This window comes from Aspergillus clavatus, genomic scaffold (genome assembly GCF_000002715.2).
Source record: "Aspergillus clavatus NRRL 1 1099423829799 genomic scaffold, whole genome shotgun sequence".
NCBI classification, from domain to species: Eukaryota; Fungi; Ascomycota; class Eurotiomycetes; order Eurotiales; family Aspergillaceae; genus Aspergillus; species Aspergillus clavatus.
The window spans coordinates 642,674-661,200 of NW_001517100.1; the positions used below are offsets into that span (position 1 = coordinate 642,674).

The 18,527-nt window shown below is 51.1% G+C and overlaps 9 protein-coding genes across 9 annotated transcripts, besides 5 other annotated features; 4 read left to right on the forward strand and 5 right to left on the reverse strand.

Moving 5' to 3' along the window:
- Positions 1–785: 785 nt before the first annotated feature.
- Positions 786–1,124: a mobile genetic element.
- Positions 1,125–1,799: 675 nt separating this feature from the next.
- Positions 1,800–2,797, reverse strand: gliK (gamma-glutamyl cyclotransferase gliK; the record flags this gene model as incomplete). The annotated part of the gene is made up of 2 exons (XM_001272463.1): positions 1,800–2,135; positions 2,309–2,797. 2 exons carry the CDS (start codon positions 2,795–2,797, stop codon positions 1,800–1,802), a joined length of 825 nt encoding a protein of 274 aa, XP_001272464.1.
- Positions 2,191–2,237: a microsatellite.
- Positions 2,278–2,300: a microsatellite.
- A 718-nt stretch (positions 2,798–3,515) lies between the features above and the next one.
- On the forward strand, positions 3,516–5,140 carry ACLA_066750 (putative MFS multidrug transporter; the record flags this gene model as incomplete). Its single annotated transcript, XM_001272464.1, is given in 2 exon segments — positions 3,516–3,594; positions 3,612–5,140. The coding sequence occupies 2 exon segments, from the start codon at positions 3,516–3,518 to the stop codon at positions 5,138–5,140; spliced, it is 1,608 nt and encodes a 535-aa protein (XP_001272465.1).
- A 449-nt stretch (positions 5,141–5,589) lies between these two features.
- On the reverse strand, positions 5,590–8,179 carry ACLA_066760 (putative ABC heavy metal transporter; the record flags this gene model as incomplete). The annotated part of the gene is made up of 7 exons (XM_001272465.1): positions 5,590–5,785; positions 5,853–5,995; positions 6,050–6,550; positions 6,635–6,977; positions 7,030–7,602; positions 7,665–8,053; positions 8,102–8,179. 7 exons carry the CDS (start codon positions 8,177–8,179, stop codon positions 5,590–5,592), a joined length of 2,223 nt encoding a protein of 740 aa, XP_001272466.1.
- Positions 6,601–6,628: a microsatellite.
- Positions 6,601–6,629: a microsatellite.
- A 486-nt stretch (positions 8,180–8,665) lies between the features above and the next one.
- On the forward strand, positions 8,666–10,122 carry gliI (aminotransferase gliI; the record flags this gene model as incomplete). The annotated part of the gene is made up of 5 exons (XM_001272466.1): positions 8,666–8,860; positions 8,913–9,117; positions 9,182–9,510; positions 9,556–9,594; positions 9,670–10,122. The coding sequence occupies 5 exons, from the start codon at positions 8,666–8,668 to the stop codon at positions 10,120–10,122; spliced, it is 1,221 nt and encodes a 406-aa protein (XP_001272467.1).
- Positions 10,123–10,310: 188 nt separating this feature from the next.
- Positions 10,311–11,672, forward strand: ACLA_066780 (wax synthase family protein; the record flags this gene model as incomplete). The annotated part of the gene is made up of 3 exons (XM_001272467.1): positions 10,311–11,033; positions 11,097–11,183; positions 11,244–11,672. 3 exons carry the CDS (start codon positions 10,311–10,313, stop codon positions 11,670–11,672), a joined length of 1,239 nt encoding a protein of 412 aa, XP_001272468.1.
- A 193-nt stretch (positions 11,673–11,865) lies between these two features.
- Positions 11,866–13,666, reverse strand: ACLA_066790 (cytochrome P450; the record flags this gene model as incomplete). The annotated part of the gene is made up of 6 exons (XM_001272468.1): positions 11,866–12,070; positions 12,126–12,348; positions 12,409–13,086; positions 13,151–13,238; positions 13,291–13,425; positions 13,472–13,666. The coding sequence occupies 6 exons, from the start codon at positions 13,664–13,666 to the stop codon at positions 11,866–11,868; spliced, it is 1,524 nt and encodes a 507-aa protein (XP_001272469.1).
- Positions 13,667–13,798: 132 nt separating this feature from the next.
- Positions 13,799–14,839, reverse strand: ACLA_066800 (NAD(P)/FAD-dependent oxidoreductase; the record flags this gene model as incomplete). The annotated part of the gene is made up of 2 exons (XM_001272469.1): positions 13,799–14,366; positions 14,421–14,839. The coding sequence occupies 2 exons, from the start codon at positions 14,837–14,839 to the stop codon at positions 13,799–13,801; spliced, it is 987 nt and encodes a 328-aa protein (XP_001272470.1).
- A 279-nt stretch (positions 14,840–15,118) lies between these two features.
- Positions 15,119–16,198, forward strand: ACLA_066810 (uncharacterized protein; the record flags this gene model as incomplete). Its single annotated transcript, XM_001272470.1, has 5 exons — positions 15,119–15,535; positions 15,595–15,608; positions 15,662–15,748; positions 15,803–16,044; positions 16,095–16,198. 5 exons carry the CDS (start codon positions 15,119–15,121, stop codon positions 16,196–16,198), a joined length of 864 nt encoding a protein of 287 aa, XP_001272471.1.
- A 415-nt stretch (positions 16,199–16,613) lies between these two features.
- ACLA_066820 (putative thioredoxin reductase) lies at positions 16,614–17,645 on the reverse strand (the record flags this gene model as incomplete). The annotated part of the gene is made up of 2 exons (XM_001272471.1): positions 16,614–17,157; positions 17,245–17,645. 2 exons carry the CDS (start codon positions 17,643–17,645, stop codon positions 16,614–16,616), a joined length of 945 nt encoding a protein of 314 aa, XP_001272472.1.
- Positions 17,646–18,527: the final 882 nt, after the last annotated feature.

Here is an 18,527-nt window from a genome sequence, read left to right on the forward strand (position 1 = left end):
GGGACCTTTCCAACCCGTGAGATTGCATAGATATACTCGCTCTGCAGATTGCTGCATCGGCTACACCCACTCCGTTCACCAGTACACCGCACCTGTGTCCTCATCTCATCAGTAACGAGCAGCATCGCACTCGGCGTGCGATTTCCTACCTTGGCTGCATGGCACTGATTACAGGCGGACCGCCATCGAACAGGCTTGCTGGAGGAACCAGGTCTGTGATAGAATGGTCAGCGGGGTCCCAGGATTATAAGCAAGGGATCTGATTTGGAGGACGAAACTGTTCAGTCATGGCGATTGAAGACATGGCAATGGCGGAACCCAGTTTGAAAGCACGCAATACTGTCGGCCTGTGCTTGTAGCACCCTTTGCATCTCTTATAGGCCCTTTTGAGGACTACCCATTGGAGGGGTCCCGTCCCGCTTCAAATGCTCTGCAAGTCATCAGTCAGACTGCAGCATTCCTGCAGGCGTCTCGACGTCGTCTTGAGAGGAACCCGAATGCCAGGAGATCGACTATGTCGAGTGCTTAAGGACAATTAAATGACCAGAGACCGTGGGGAGATTGTAGGAGCTAAAATCTTACAAACATGTTGACTCCGGTTGACCCCGGTGGTTTTGTTACTACATTATCTATTCTCACGCCACACCGGGATCACATGTAGTTGGTGTATTGGTTTCTGGTCAATATCATGCTCCTAGTTGCCTTAATTCGAAGGCAGCAGCAGACAGCCATACCCCTGGCGGATGACCGGGGCTGGTGCTCTACTGTGTACACAGTATGCATCCCTCCGCCGCCGGCTCCGCCACCTGCTGCGAGAAGAGTGGCACCAATTCTGGACTAATCACGACCACGGATCTTCGCTACGGAAGGTCTTTGCAGCCCCGAGCCGGGCCGTGCTTTTGCTCCATGTGGGGCTTCAGCGCGCAGCCAGCTCAGTGGTCATTCCGATGCAGACCAGTAAGATTGCCCTTGGGGGCTACCTCAGCCGGTTTGGCGCGATGCCCACCACAGAATGTCCCTGCGGCCTAGGCCGACAAGACGTTCAGCACGTGCTAACGAGCTGCCCCCAGCACGCGGCGCTATGGCTCCGCACGGTGTGGCAGCACTCACAAGAAACCAACTATGCCCGCCTGCTCACCGAGCCTAGCCTGGTACGACGCGCTGCTCAATTCGTGATCGACTCACGACTCCTGGGCCAGTTCCAGCTGTACTAACAAAACCACGGCGTCAACCGGAGTAGACCCAACCCCAATGAAACCTTAAGGTAGTGCTGCGGAAGTGTCGTCGAACGGCAGGCGTAGACCAAGATCTGTAGCCTACGGGTATACATCACTAATCCAGTGCATTCGTCTTGCTTTTCTAGTGAATATCTCGTCTTTCAGAAATAAATGGCTTGTTCTAAAGAGGCTTCCCGGTTGGCCTGATATTCTGGACCAAAGCTGAAATGACGGTGGTTTCAGGCTTTCAGCTGCTGCACAGTAGCGGGGTGTTGATATAATTTAGCTGATTTGGATGATTCGGGATCGCTATCTCGCTCGCTATACCTACCGTATCTTAGCATCTGTACAAAGTACATAGATCGCTTAGATAGTCACTCGTGTAGAAAGAATTAGATCTTCTTTGATTTCTGGATTGCATAGAAATTACTAGTGATTTCAGAAACTAGTACCAATACAGAGACTTCAACACGGGCCAATCCAACTGTTTGACCTCGCAATTCCTTATCGAGGACGTTGCTGTCTTGGTTTTAAGTCGCCAATTCGTCATGATCACGCTACGCTGTATACCAAATTTTGGCCCTAAGCATCTGGGACTAATGAATCGAGGCCATCGCCTCGGCCCCATATGTCCGCCCATAACACATCGTGAACCCACCACATGCAGTACATGGCAAATCGGACCAATGCCCGCACCCCATCTGGAACATGCCCATTTTCACCAGGTCCAGTGCGCGCCGTAGCATGTGTGAGAATGCTGAGGAGACTGAGAAGGGGTGTCCAGAAGGCGAGAAACAGTGCTGCCCCAATGCGGGCCCATGGGTCTAACTTGGGCTGATAGCACGGGTACTTCCGCTGTATGTACTCAATGTAGCTGCGTGGAATTTCGGCGGCCTGGGCTCCGTCCACAATAAGGCCCTAAATACCAATCGTAGTTAGTGAGGTGACAGAATATCGTGCTGGATTAGTAGTGAAAAAGGAAAAAAAAAAAAAAAGAAACCAAAAAAACAAAAGAAAAAATCAGATGGCGGAGCCTCGTTAAAGTCAGAAGTGTGAGGAGGACGACGACGACGACGACGATGATCACTGACCATATAGCGCGCACTAGGCCGTGCTTCTGGGCACCGCTCCAAGGTGCTGACCAGCGTCCAGACCCGGATTGTCGCGCCCCAACGCTGTCGATCAGCCTCCTGGATCGGCTGGGCGGAGAGCAGAGCCTCTTCGTAGGCGATGCCCCCCCCTTCTGAGGCGATGATCTGTATCCATTGTGCCCATGTTATAAGATAAGCTGTCCCGTAGAGCGCCATCTCGCGGTCCTTCTCCTTTTCTGGTTTTTCGGTTGACGACTCCCCTGGGGGCACTTCCCCAATGGAGGCAAAAGCAGGCTCGCGGTAGGGAAAACCGGCGCTGGACATAGTCAAGCGCCATCCGGGAACTCCCACAGCCACAGCCGCCTGCGGTGACATCTGTCGATCCTCACGAAAGGTTTTACTGGCCAGATTCGACCCGTACGCCAAATACCACACCAACCGATCCTGGTCTGGCGTCGACCGGGGTAGCAGCGGCGATGCACACGCCATGCTGAAAAGAGAAAATGGAGACGCAGTGTCCACTGGTTTTGTTCTGGTAGGGTAAGAAAAAGTGCTTGCCTATGGGACCGCAAAATTCTGTTCTGCAATCTGGAGAGGTACAAGAAGATAGAGGTTGTGACCTGCGCTTAATCCCTTTTTTTTTGCCCCCTGGGCAAAATGGCATCCGAAGTGCTCGGGGACCGATCAAAAGCTGAGGATCAGTACGCATAAGCTATTTCTAAGGCATCATTCCGTGTTATTGGGAGATTTCCAATCGGTCCGCTTGATGGTAGTCCGTCCTTTGTGATTTCGTTAGGATGTTTGTTATTCATAGGCTAAGCAGGGGTCAGGTAATCAGGTGTAAAAGGATGTATTACTTTCTAACCAATGCTCTCTCACTACATCATATATATAATTCTCACCTGGCCCATCAGACAAAGGCTTTTTCTTACTAAGATGCACCTACAGTACTTATGGGATAGTGGCTAGCCCACTGTACTAACGAAATCCCCGGGGCCAACTGGAGTCTCTTCGGCCACCGGGTGAGGGGGATGATACCCTTTTCCCTGCAAGCCTTGCAGGGGAAAAGACAGACAGCCAGATAAGATGGCAAAAATGACCTAGATGGCCGTCATCCCGTGCTGACGCGGCTTTCGTCTTTTCTTGTCCTTTCAGGCCCTCGGGAATCTATGTCTGTTTGTCATGGCCACAATATAGTCGGCCGAGAATGGCCAGCAAGTGCACCATTCTACTGCCATTCGTGGAGCTCGATTCTGGGCGGTTCTCGTCTCGCTCTGCTTTGCCTCGTTCGTCGCATCTTTAGACATTACGGCCATCACTACGGCCCTGCCCACAGTCACTCGGGAGCTAGACGGAGAGGAGAACTATGTCTGGATCGCCAATGCATACACGTTGGCTTCGGCAGCCATCCAGCCATTGGTTGGACAGATCTCTAATATTGTCGGTCGCCGGTATCCCATGATCGTTTCGATGTGTTTGTTTGCCTTGGGGAGTGGTCTGTGTGGCGGTTCGACCTCCGCAGCGATGATGATTGCCGGGCGCGCAGTACAGGGGCTTGGAGCCGGTGGCATTCTCCTGCTGCTCGAGGTGATCGTTAGCGACCTGGTGCCGGTGCGAGAACGCGCCCAGTTTGTTGGGATTGCACTCTCTACGTGCGCGCTAGGAACCTCGCTGGGCCCATTGGTTGGGGGCGCCCTAGTACAGCATGCCAGTTGGCGGTGGGTGTTCTACATCAACCTCCCCTTTGCTGGGCTGGCCCTGGTCGCGCTGGTCCTGTTCTTGAACGTCAAGCATCAACAAGAGGCCTCCTGGCGTCGCGCTGTAGCCCGCGTCGACTGGGTAGGCAACGCCATCTTCATCGCGGCCAGCTGTGCCATAATGTACGCCCTAGTGATTGCGGGATCCATTTACTCTTGGTCCTCGTCCCATGTGCTATTACCTCTGATCCTGGGGTCACTTGGCTTGGTGCTTTTCCTTGCCTTTGAGACTTCGCCCTACTGCTTAGAACCCACTATGCCCCCCCGGCTGTTCTGCACGCGCACCTCCATGACGGCGTACATTCTGGCCTTCTTGGCCGCCATGCTGCTGCAGTGGGTTGTTTATTTCCTGGCCTTGTTCTTTCAGTCTGTTCAAGGTCAATCGACCACCATGTCCGGGGTGGATGTGATCCCCTTAACAGGATGCCTGATCCCGTCGGCCATCCTGGGCGGTGTAATCATGGGAAAGACCGGCGTCTATCGCCCTCTGCACCTGGCAGGGTTTGCGCTCCTGTCTCTCTCTCTGGGCCTCTTCAGCACTTGGAATGCCACTACACCCCGCGCTGAGTGGGTTGTTCTCCAGTGTTTGGCTGGTGTGGGGCATGGTCTGCTGCTGACCAGTCTTCTCCCTGCCATCCAGGGAGCTCTTCCGGAGACTGACAATGCGGTTGCAACAGCGGCGTATGCTTTTCTCCGTAGCTTTGGATTTGTCTGGGGCGTGGCAGTACCGGCGGCGGTCTTCAACGACCAAGTTGACCGTTTTGTCTCGCGCGTGTCGGACCTGACCGTCCGTAATCAGCTTGCGCACGGGGGCGCTTACGCCCTGGCTGGAACTTCTTTCGTTTCTAAGCTGGGAGCTGACGCTTCTACTGTTCTCGGGGTCTACACAGATAGCTTGCGGACGGTGTGGCTTGTTGGAATGGCGCTTGCCTTGCTCGGCTTTGTGTTGGTAGGGTTGGAAAGACATATTGAGTTGCGGCCCACGCTGGAAACTGACTTTGGACTTGAAGAGGTTGCGGCCAAGGCTGAGGATGGTGTTATTCAGACACGCGAGCCAAACGGGAATATGAATTAACAGTAGTGGATTAATGAATTTCTCGTTGTGATTCTCACTCGCCTAGAAAGGTATATTTAGGACAGTCACTTCATACCGGCCTGACTTCCTTCTACTTCGAGGACCACGCCATTGTTCGATGTAGCTATTACTCAGAGCAGGAAATTTTGACTTATGGATAATTATTCAGATCGTCACTACTGTAGGTTATTGATCTGAGTGTTCAACATTTCTGCTAGTCTAAAGGTCGTATGAGGCTTCCAACAATCACCATCCTGTCACGAATCATCAAAACTTGGGAATTGACTATGACATGGACTTAATCCCAATAAGGGCTATCACCAGTAGCAAAATTGATTATCAACAAAAGTTTTGATGCGGTATAGGTTGCGAAGGAGATTCCGAGGTGACAAAGCAAGTGTTGAAATGCACGATTTAGGGCCAGAAATAAGGGCAAATATTTCAAACTATCAGGGGAACTCCACCAAATCCCGGTTCTCCTCGGCATCTTTGTCCTCCTTTTCTTTTGCTTTGGTCTGTTTCTCCCACATCTGGCCATACAGGCCACCCGCCGCCAACAATTGCGCGTGAGTACCTTTTTCAACGATATGTCCCTGGTGCAGGACAATGATCTGGTCCGCTTTGGTGATTGTGGACAGACGATGGCTGGCATTCATTAGAACTGATGAGCCGGGAGAGATAATGAAACACTCAACGAAGGGATGGCACTCACGCAATTGTGATGGTGGTTCGCCCCTTGGCAACATTCTCCAGGCTGGCCTGAATCTGCCGTTCAGTCTGGGAATCTAGCGATGCAGTGGCCTCATCAAGCAACAGAATTTGAGGAGAGCGAAGGAATGTTCGTGCAATCGCAATCTATGTAAGCCAAACTGGTGAGAGACGCCTCTCATTCTGACACTGAACACTTACGCGCTGTTTTTCTCCTCCTGACAGCCTAAGTCCTCGCTCGCCGACGTTCGTCTCATAGCCGTCCGGAAAGCTCATGATCCGGTCATGAATGCTAGCAGCCCGACAGGCTGCATATAACTCGTCCATGGTGGCGCTTGGGCGTGCATACCGCAGGTTGTACAAAAGCGTGTCATTGAAGAGGATTGTATCTTGCGGGACGACGCCGAGATGGCCACGGAGACTGGCCGCCGTCATGTCGCGGACGTCGACCCCATCAACGCGCACAGAGCCGCCAGCGACATCATAGAACCGAAAGAGCAGCTTTAGGATGGTTGACTTGCCGCTGCCACTCTCGCCGACAATTGCGGTGGAGGTGCCGGGCTCAACGACAAAGCTGACCTTGCGTAGGGCGGGGCGGCGCTCATCATAGGCGAAGTCGACTTCGTTGAACTCGACACGGCCGCGGCAATAATCAAGATTGATGGCATCGTCTCGGTCCTTAATGAGCGACTTTGTCTCGAACTGTGGGTGGTAAGTAATTGACAAGGTCATCTGGGTTAATGAAGAGCCTGAAAAAAAAAAAAAAAAAAAAAAAAAAAAACATACCAATGCCAACATGCGTTCAGCATCCACGAGATTGTTCTGAACTTGGGTGTAAAAGCTCCCGAAGAAGTTCAATGGAGCCTGAAGCTGAGAGAGATACGCGAGCAAGGTGACAAACATGGCCACCTTTTGCATGTCTGCAGAAATCTGGTACGCGCACAAGAGACAGACAATGGCGACCCCGGCCGTAAATAACAGGTTTTGCATGGCGTTGAGGAGGTTAAGAGAGAAGAAAACAAAGTACTCAGCTTGCTGGAAGGACTGCACGAGCCTGCTAAAGCGGCCGAGCTCGTGAGGAACTGCTGAATTGTGGTGGACTGTCTCATAAGAGAGAAGGGCGTCCGTTCTGCATCGCGATATCAGTAATCAGCTCGCCATCATAGCTCGGTGCAGCTTACTTGGCAGCCTCCATCTCGCGCTCCCGATTCACCATCTCGCGCCGGGCTCGGCCACGGTACTTGGCCATGTAGATGGTCACAAATAGGTACATCCAAGTGACAGCAATGACGATAAGGGAGTAAAAGGCGTCAAATTTGACCAGAAAGTATACCGCAGCAATCCACAAATCAGCCACCATGGGAAATAGCTGGAAAACTAAACCGTCCAGAAATGTGTTAAGCGCGCTGCCTTTGCTAAGCGCGCTCATGACCTCCCCGATACGTTTGCCCAGATGGAAATCTAGAGACAAGGAAAGAACATGTTCAAAGGCAGAAGAAGTAAGTCGGCGGTAGGTTGACTGGCTGACAGGGATCCAAAGAAGAGCTCGAATGGACCCAATGACTCCCTGCTGGCCCTGCAGTGCCCGCAGGCAGATATACACTGCAACCTGCCGTAAAGGGATGGTTTTCGAGCCAAGGGCTGCGACGACAAGACCTAACTGATGTGGAACAAGGATATTGACTGCTCGTTGAATCAGCAGCAGAAAGAAACAGAAGATCGCCCGTAATTGTAGCTGGCGAGAGTCAGAAGGCCTGTTGGAATCTTAGCTTCCCTGTGTTGGGGAAAAGAGATAAGCATTGGATGAGAGACGGACCACAGAAAGGGGAAAAGTGTGCTGAATCCAGTCACGTAGTCCAGCCAGCCCCCATGCTGCGCATCCCGTGTCTCGAGACTCGTCTGCCTCAGAAGAGGCTCAGTCTCGTCCAACTTGACGCGTGACCAAGCATACATAGGCTGGAGATAGAGCGCCGCCATGGCTATCTGGAAACAGACACGCAGCGTGACCAGGCCGACCTGGACCCGCTCAAAGCTAGTGGTGCCTGTTTGGTGGCTTGCTTCGACGCAGAACATGACCAACTGCAGCACTTCAACCGTCAAGGTTGCCAGCCAAGCGTGGCAATGGGACAACGATGGCGCAAAAGGCTCATCGGGGTCGGGGAGCAGCCCAGCTGCGAGAAACATCCACACAGCAATGGTTGATGCCTATACTGTCAGACGTAATTCATTAAGAGGCAACCGGAAGGGTCATACTAAATACTCTTTGGTAGTCCACCATGCTTCTGACGGGACGCTTCTACTGATCAGATAACCAGTGGCAGCGATAGACATCCCCTACAAACATTGTTATCAGTCTTCGCCATAATTTGAAACATATATTGATTCAGGATTGCACTGACTAAATCGACACATAGCACAGATTGAAGCCAGAAAATGGCTGTAAACGCTACTCGGCGTTGCTTCTCGTACCACACGTCTGTGGCTACATCATGATTCTTGCGTGACAAGGCAATAATGAGTCGCGATGCAATATACGAAACATATATAACTGCTGGGTACCCCCAACAGATAGCTGAAGCCAAAATGACGAGCTGCATTGTGTCTGGTCCTGAAGTGGGAAGTGAGTAAAGCTGGAAAGACTGGCGGAGTTGGATGATTTTGATACAGGGCTTCCTCCTAAGAACATTGGTGTTTCGGGGTCCGAGACAGTCACCGATATCAAAAGGGCGCACAATGAATGATATATGACTACTGTACATCTTTGCAAAACCCTACAGGTTCGGCTTGAAACATAACCAAAAAAATACAGAGACAATAATGGCTGCTGCTGGTCTATCCAAGCGTGGTGCTGCCAATGTCGATGCAATTCTACCTAGCATAAGCGCGGCCTTGCTTGAGAGGACCAAGCCCACAGCCCCTCGAATTGATCTTTCTACGGCAGAGAACTGGCTTATGCGCAATGAAGTCATTGAAATGACGAAAGATGCTATTGTACAGGGATTGAAACCTCATGTCTGTTGCCAGATGCCCTCAAACCATCGCCCATCTAATACTCTTAACACAGCACCTTTCGTATCCCAATGAATTTGCCGGAGATGCAGATCTCATACGAGCCCTGGCGGCCTTCTTCAATAAATACTTCCATCCTCATATTCCTGTGGAAGAAGCACATATAGCGACGGCACCAGGAGCAGCCACCTGCCTGAACACTGTTCTGTACAATATGTGTGAACCAGGCGAGGGAATCCTTGTTCCTGCCCCCTTTTGGAGTGAGTGCCTTGTTATCAGTTCGAAGGATGATTTCAAGCTCGATAAGCATGCTGATTGATGTAGATGGATTCGACTGGCTTTTTACTGCGCGGTCGTCTGCCGTGCCCATAATCGTCCATGTGGAACGGGCAGCCGACACTCTTACCCCCCAGCTACTCCCGGCTTTGGAGAAAGCGTATAAGGAGTCATCAATCCCAGTCCGTGGTCTTCTTCTCACAAATCCGCATAATCCTTTCGGCCAGTGCTATCCCCGGTCTGTCATCGACGACTGCATCCGCTTCTGTAATGACAAGGGCATTCACTATATCTCGGACGAGGTATATGCACTTTCCACCTTTGAAAATCCCGAGCTGCCTGATGCGCCGCCCTTTGTGTCCGCGTTAGAGATTGACGTGACTGGCATGGGCTGTGATCTTTCTCGAGTCCACACCTTCTAGAGCACAAGCAAGGATTTCGGCTCCAGTGGCTTTCGCGTGGTATGTCCTAGTTCCTATCACTCCGTTTCTCTACTACTCTTTCTTCTGCGCTAACTTTGACCCTTTTCCGCCCAGGGATGTAGCATCACGCAAGCAAATGAAGCCATGCATGTAGCTTTGGCGCTGGCCTCCAATACAGAAACTTCCAGTCTCAGCGCGGTCGCTTCAACAGCGCTGCTTACGTCGACTCGACTCCCAGAGCTCTTGCAAGTCAACAGGGAGCGTCTGTGGGAAGCATACACAGTGATGACAGACTTTTTGAAGAAGCATCAAATTCTATACATACCAGTCAACTCTGCCCCCTTTCTGTTTGCTCGGCTCGCTCCTTACGCCGAGTCGTGGGAGCAAGAGAAGGCTACGATCGACCGACTGAAGCAGGCCGGGGTAGTGGTGAGTGGCGGCAAAGCGTACCATGTGAATGAGGATGAAAAAGGGTGGGCGCGTTTGACATTCGCTCTCGAGCGAACCCGGTTGGAGGAGGCCATCAAGCGCATGCAGACTGTCCTGGGGGAGAAGTCAGTGGATTGATTGACGGGGACTTAGTCTCGGTCGCCGACGTCGGCAATTGCAGATAGAAGCAAATTTTGTGGGACTATTTCCAATCGTAGAGCTTCTTAGGGATATAAATCAATATATCAGAGTAGCATAATTACATTGTCCAACCAACCGAAGTTGGATTTTGAAATTGCTCTTTTACCTGGCCTGGAATGCCAAACATGGAGCCTGCATCTCCTAGTAACAAAGACCTTCATCCAGCGAATGGGTCCATCCTCCCCCATCTCCTTCTGATAGCAGCTCAGATTCTGATCCTCGGCGGCCCTCGGCGTCTACCCGGTCGAAGGTTTATCACCGTCTCGTCCATCCTCACTCTAGCAGTGATTTCCCAATGCAATCGTTTTACCAACGACCCAGCTCTTGCGAATATTTTCGCTCTCGCTTGGCCGCATTGGCTGTCTGCCTTGGAAAAGGTCGTCTTTGCCTCTCCCGAAGGCCCAGAGGCAGACCTGTGGCGCATTGACAAGCCCAAAGAACCACTAGCTTGGTCGGCGCTGAGTTGGCACAAGATCAAATGGGCCGCAGCTCTACTGCTCAATCTTAGGGGCATTAGATGGAGTTTCCAGGTGAAGAATGTGCCTCAGGTACCGGGACTAGATCGCATGACCCGGGTTCGCTTCCTGCTTTGGCGCCTATCGGAGTTGGTCGTTGTTGTCTTGATGGCCGATCTCGTTTCGCAAATGGCAGTCCGATTCTTCTATACAGATCGGGTGACTGGGGAGGCTGGTGCGCTCGATTCCAAGTACATCGATCTCCGTGACAACCGATGGGCGTGGAGCTTCGTCAAGGCCCTGACGTTTGGCTTGGGGCCTTACTTCTTTATCAATATGCAATACCTCACCGTCTCCATTCTCGCCGTTGTGACGGGCATCAGTCAGCCAGTGGTATGAATTCCCTGCGTTCTGATATGTATCAATTGCATGATATATAGACCTGACATGCTCCAGGACTGGCCACCCCTATTTGGTAAATTAAAGTATGCCACCACCGTCAGAGACTTCTGGGGAACGTTCTGGCACCAGATGCTGCGCAGTGTAGGTGCAAGATCTCTCGTCCGATTCCCAGTTTTTTGAAGTTATATTGAAAGAAGACAGTCACTCAGTAAAATCACCGGCGCCGTCGTGGACTTTCTCGGCATCCGTCGGGGCACCAACGCTTCTTCCTATACCCAGCTCTGGCTCGCCTTCACCATCTCTGGTGTCATGCATGCGGCCTCTCAGCTTCTTATGCCCCGCCCAGTCAACATCGAACCCAAGGACATTGCCATTGGGATCTTCCTATTCTTCCCTTGGCAGGCGGCCATGATCACGCTCGAGGACTTTGTGATCTGGTTATGGAAGCGGCGATTTGGCCCAGAGAATCCTACGTGGGCGCCACTTGTGGGTTATTTGTGGGTTATGTTGACGTTTTGGATTTCCTTGCCCTTTCCTGGGAATTCTATGGCGAGGTTGAAAATGGGAGAGGTCCCACCGTTGCCGTTTACAGTGTTTGGGCCGATGGTCCGCATGTTGCCGCTTCCCTAGTGTGGTTGCTCTCCATTTGTGTTGCCGAGAAGGGGAGTGAAATTCAGTTAAGAGGCGATTATAATCAATGGCAGATCAAAATAGAGGCTTGATTTTGTGGAGTTTCAGGCAGCGGGAATGTACACTGTTCAAATGATGTTTCTACTACAAGGCATCTTCTCCGTTGGGCCTTCGTACTTCTCTTTATGCCCAGTCAAGCCCTACAGCTTCGGATTAAAACTTCAGTATCTGGCGCCACCATGAGTTGTGCCTCGATCGCTAGATCCTCTGGTCGACTATTGACGGAGCGCGGAGTTGCCCACTGGAATTCATAATCCATGAGCAGCTTGCCCAGGACCAGTTTGATCTTTCGGATCGCATAGAAGCGGCCTGGACAAGCATGGTTTCCATAGCCGAATCTGTTCCGGAATGTCAACATATACTATTCATTGTGTAAAAGGGTGAGAGACATACTGCAGGAATTTTGGATCAATGGTCGAGGCAAGCCAGCGGTGACTATCTCCCTGTTTCTGCCGATAGCGCGCAAAACGGAATCCGTCAAATTTGCTGCCGTCAGTGTAGTTTTCTGGATCATGGTGGATGGCCAATGCCGGAGCGATGATATTCGCTCCCTTGGGGAGCGTGAGGCCATCGTGGAAGCGAAATTGGTCGTCCATAACAGTTCTGGCGACGGTCACTGGCACGCAAGTCAGCTGCTATTTCTAATAGCGGGCGAGGTAGTGTCTATTTCACTTACATGATCCCGCTGGGTGCAACCGCATTGTCTCCCGGATGAAGCTGTCTAGCAAAGCCATCTGCGATAGAGCCTTGTCTGTCCATCCACTATGCCGAGCAACCACGGTCTTGATTTCCTCGCGTAGTGGCCCCAGGTACTCTGGATATGCAAGCACATTGAGCAGACACTGCGTGACTCCCACTCCAGAGGCACTGCTCGCCGCAAAAGTAAGATGCAGCATCTGGTACGCCTGATGCAACGGGTCATCGTCACCAGGAAATGAAGACGGTGTCTCGAGCGTCCACTGTAGCGCGTCGGGGTACTTGGCCGCTACATCAACTCCCGAGGCCTTTTCCTGGCGCCTGCTGTGAATATGTGGCAATAACATTCTTGCGGCTGCGTCACGGTCTCTGAGATGAAGGCCGATAGTGAGTCTGGCAATGAGTTTGCGAAAGGGGCCTAGGCGGACGAAGTTCCAGAATATTCCATGCAGGAATAGCGAGCGGCTGAATCTTGTAGTAGCTGCAAGGTATGCCTCATCGCGACATAGTTCGGGGCCGACGAGGATGCGATTACCGGTGCGGTGCACTATGGCGCCGATGAGGTTGGAGACGTTGAAAGATTTCCATTCTGTTGCAGGGCCGATCTCCTTGCGAATGGCATACTCGGCTTCATCGAACAACAACGGTGTCAATTTGGCTGTAACAATCAGTTTTTCCGTATCGTTATTCTTCGATCATCTTCCTTCAATGGACTAACGTACTCAACCGCGGGTTTAAATGCTTGACTACCACATCAATTTCCGTTGTGCTAGCATATAGATGGCCAACTGAGGCCTCCATATTCAGTCCCTTTATGGCCTGTTAGCTAGCCAGTAAGCGAAGCACGCGTGCGCATACATACATCACTGAGGGCCTGGAAGAAGCTCAGACTCTTTGGGCTTGCCCGTTTGATATCGTCCAGGTATTTGGATGGAAGTACCACATAATCGTGGCCGAACACCTTGGTGATGAATGGCTTCCCCAGAGCTTTGTTGACCTGTTCCTGGTCAGCATTATATCATGGGGTCACTGATTAAACACACTTTCTCATATCCAATTTGTGCATATCGAGGTAGGTCAAAGCGAGCTGGCTTTTTCCATGTTACAAGCGTCCATAGACGAGAAGGCCCGATTCTAGGAAACCCATAGGGTGTACTCGCAGTGCTGCCTATTAGAAGTAAAATCGATAGTGACAATCCCAAAAGGACACTTGTCCACTCAACAGTGGTGAGAAACATGATGATGGTGATTTATTAAATCACTTGCAGAGAATATTGTAGAGAATCGTAGATATTTTAGTGGTTCTATAAATGGGACTATCTTCGGGCACCGATGAACGCACTGCACTCATCACCATCCGCCATGGCATGCTACTGCTCATCCGCAGCACTGACTGATTTCGACCATTTCTCTGCATTTACCTGCATCTGCACCCCGCCTGCTGCAAAAGCTCCCATGGAAATGGCTTGTGTGCCGATCTTGAACGGAGATCCCGCATCACCTGCCACAAACGCTCCTGCCACCGACGTCTCGTTGAAGGGAAACTGGGGCTTAATGTGACCTTCGGGCGTCATTTCGACATCTAGCTGCTGTGCAAAAGATCCCCGAATTCGTGTTCGGGGACGGTGAACCAGGAAGCCTGCTACTTCGGAATTACCGTTGTCGAAGTGAATATCCAACTGTGCTTGTTGCGGTTGCTGGACAAACTTCACGATGCACCGGGCGTCGGCCTTGAAGCCACAAGGTCCGAGTTGTGATTCTACCTCGTTGGCTAGCTCGGTGTTGCCGTTTGTATAGACAGTGACCGTGGAGGACAGATTGCGAGCCTGAAAAGCCAGATGCCGCGCCGCATGGAAGTTGGCGTCGCCGTCAATGGCAAGGACGCCCGCCGAGGCACAACCTCGCTGTTCATAGCCGCGATGAACGAGGCAGTGAAAACTAGCCATGTCTTTAGTTCGTAGAAACAAATCTCATAGATAGGGCTCTACTCACATTCCATGGGACCAGCACTCTTTGAAACCAGGGATGTCGGGGAGGATATCCTCAACCCCCATCGCCAGAATCACCTTTCTCCCAAGCCAGCGGCGGTTATGCTCGTCAAGGACACAGAACCGTCCCGCATTTTCTCCGTCGGCTATCTGAATTATTTTCTCCAGCTTCACATCGGCGAACTCGACCGTGCTGTACTTGGTGAGGATGTTGAGCTTTGCTTCCTCGCGAAATGTCTTTGGTTCATGACTGTCCCAAGTAGGTATGGTAGCTAGATGCGGCGAGTCATCATTGCGATGGAGTCCTTCGTCAAAGACCACTGCGGAATGAAGTGTGCGTACCAGGCTCAGGGCTGCCGAGAGGCCTGCAATGCCCCCTCCAATGATAAGGCAGTCGTAGAGGGGCACTTGTTCGGATGCCATGTCGACTATATTGGTTGATAGCAGCTCAGCCAGGACCGTAGAAAATATGGCTTCTGTACTGATCAATTGCCAGGAGCTGATATAAGCTGATATAGAAGCCAGTCAACGACGAAGAACCAAGGAATTCGGCCACCGATCGGCGTCCAATGTTGGCAAATCGCATCATACATTCCTGCAGGACAGGATGTAGTAAAGGATGCCTTTCAACACATTCTAAACAGCGAGAAAATTTCTACAGGGCTTTCAGCACTGACGCTTTATATGAATAGCTATCCTAGAATGGCCACCTTAACCCAATATTCCGCCCAGATGGGCTTCATCGCGGCGAGAGCGCCATCAGACAAGCCTCCTTTTTACCGGTCTGCAGCCGACGAGGGCTTCGAGGTCAGCAATTTCAGCCAGGAGCAGCACAGCGTCAGCGTCTCTGATGCAAGACCTGTTTTGGATTCTTTCAACCTCGATACGCACGGATTTGCCTTTGCGGTGGACCCTGAGGGCACCCGTCCCGAGATCCTGGAGGCGATCCGCGCGAGCGACAAGGAGACAGTGCGACGACTATACTATCCTATCGTCGAGGAGTTGGTCAAGCGCCAGACTCGGGCATCGCAAGTGGTCATCTTTGATCATACGGTGCGACGCCGGGAGGTAGAATTGGCTGGGAAGAATCCAAATGGCCGCGAACAACCTGCGAGTACAGTGCGTAAATTTCTTGTCTCCCTTAAAGTCAATAGTACCACAGAGCTTACGGGTTTTAGGTTCATTGTGACCAGTATGTCTGTTGCAGTTCCACACGGGGCAGTGTGCTGACAATGATCGATAAAGATCCCCATTGGGTGCGCAAAGACGTATCTACCAGCATCTACCTGACGAGGCAGATCAGTTACTGAAGGGCCGGGCCCAGATCATCAAGTGCACATAGCCACCCCACTTGGACCATCTTGCAGACTCCTGACATTTATGCAGTGTGTGGCGTCCATTGAAGGGCCCCGTCCAGGATTGGCCCCTCGCTATGATGGATTGCACGACCTTGGCCAAGGCGAGCATCCACCCGACTCAGTTATACCGCAACCGATTTGAGCTCAGGGGGGAGACAGTCAGCATCAGCCATCATAAAGATCAGCGTTGGTACTATCTGGACGGGCAGAAGACAGATGAGATAACTTTTATCAAGATCTGGGACAGCAAGGAGGGAATTTCAGGACACAGTAAGAGGATTCGTCCTGAGGTCACCAGGGTCAGGCTAATGCGAGGGTAGTGTGTGCCCATTGCGCGTTCCAGCACCCAAACACCCCCGAGAATGCGCCTCTACGCGAGAGTGTCGAGGTTCGATGCTTGGTTTTCTACGAGGATGAGGCATAGCTATGATTGAAAAACATGACAATGCCGCCACCAGATAGATTGATGGGGATTGCTCGAGGCTCGTAGCTCGAGACTAAGTTTCAGCGTAGTGTTCCTCAATAAGTCAATCTTGCTCTGTTCGACCTAGAAAATGCATATGAATGAACAGACTGGCCTACAGAGATAAAATCGGATCCCCAGGATGTATGATTCTTTCATCGTCCAAATTGTACAATCGACTGCTCTAACAACTAAGGCGAATTCCTGGGATCATGAGCTATCCTGCCGTTGTTCTAGCAGCAGATACAGGAATCGATATCATCGAAGCGCATTTCATCTCTCGTTCTGATCCATTTGATTCTTTTTACACTGATCTGTCTTATTGTAGATTGACTGTATCATACCGCGAATGCGCGTCAGTCTAAAAGCAACAGATCTACGCCTTCTCATCAAAAGCCAACTGAGACACCACTCCTACCGCCGCCAACGATCCATGACTCATGGACATACTGGCCGCCTTGATCGCCATCCCGCAGTCGCCTGTTGCGAAGCAGCCGCGGGTGGTCGTTTCCCCAAAGGGCGCGCTGGTCTCGAACTCGCTTCCCTGAGGCGAGAGCTCAAGTTCCAGGTTATTCTTAAAGTCAAGGACAGGGGTGGTCTTCATTGCGTGAATGAGAAATCCCTCCATTTTCTCTGTTCCGTCTTGCAATTCCACCCTGACCGGAACCCCGTCCGTCTTGTGCAGTTGTTTGATGGGCCGTGTGTCAAGATGCAACCACTGGTCTTTCTCAATGGCTGGCTGCAGCTGCTCGGCTAGCGCTTCATCGCCGTTAGTGTAGATTGTCACGCTTTCGGCCAGATTGTGGGCGAGTCGAGCGAGATGCTCGGCGGGTTTGGGGTTGGCGGTGGGTCCGATCGCGAGGACGCCCACTGAAGGACTCCCTTTTTCCTCGAATCCATGACAGAATAGGCAGTGGTAACTGCAAGGAATTACGTTAGTTGCATTGCCTTTGGCTGTCCTCCTCCGGAAGAAACACGAAGGGAAAGCCTCTAGGCGGGAAACTCACATGGATTTTGGCCAGCAGTCCGCATAACCCTGCACAGCGGGAATCTCATCCTTAACGCCAGTGGCTAGGACCAGCTTTTTGCCCCTCCAAGTCTTCCCTCCTACATCGGTCGCCTCGAATTCGCCCGAGTCCAACTTGTACACTTTTTGTAGCGCGACATCGGCCAGTGTCACCGTATTATAGCGGCCTTCGGTCAGCTCACGCCGGGCTGCCGCTCGGTAGTCTTGCGGTTTGGCATGGTCCCAGGTGGACACATTATGCATGTGTTCAATCAGAGAATTGCGATAGCTCCTGGAGTCGAAAACTACAGCAGTACGGACCGCACGGCAGAGACCCAGAGCGGCGGCTAATCCAGCGGGACCACCCCCGACTATCAAGCAATCAAAGAGCGGGGTTGTCATTGCTGATTCAGGTGAAGAGATAGTAGGTATCAAATGCAATAAATCGTGTCGTATACTATGATTACCATAGGAAAGGGAGACTTGGGATGTCCCTTTATATCTCTCGGGATCAAAGAAATTGCATTTTTGAGGCCGGTCACCGATGATGAAGGGCCCCCCGTGAGGTGAGACCGCGAGAGTCGGTGATTCACTCAGACAAAGAAAATGGGAGGGTGGGGAGAGGGGGGCACAAGCTAGGATAAGGCATAAGCCAGTGATTAATCGCTGATGGGCTTCCAGCGGGTCCAAGTGCATAAGAGACACCCCCTAAAGATCGCCAATAAGATAACCGCTGAGGCGGGATCCCGAAAAGGAAGCACTAAACTGATTTGCACATGCTAGTTGGCGGGATCTAGTAGTTACAGTGGACTCTTTCAACAAAAGGAACCTAACACATCAATTTTTACAGTTACCTGCTGGTAATACCAAATGCCACTCCATCAATAGCATGAAATCAGATGCTCATATAGTATGGATATTAAATAGTCATAGTAGCAATATTGAATCATCATATAGTCAGGATATTAAATTCCATATAGTAGGAAGATCAAATACTATATAGTATTAATATCATATACTAAGTATAAATATTAAATCCTTATATAATAAGGTAGTACCCTATATAGTTAGAAATTATATATATATATAGAAAGATGGCGGTACCATACCGATGATACCACATATTTAAATAATATATGTAAGGATTATAAAGGGTCCTTTATATATATATAGTAATGCCACCTTTCTAGAGGAGCCTTATCTAATAGAGGGCTCCCGTATAAGGAGTTAGATACGTAGTTATTTAATATATAAAGATATATCTCTATTTATAATTATTATAAT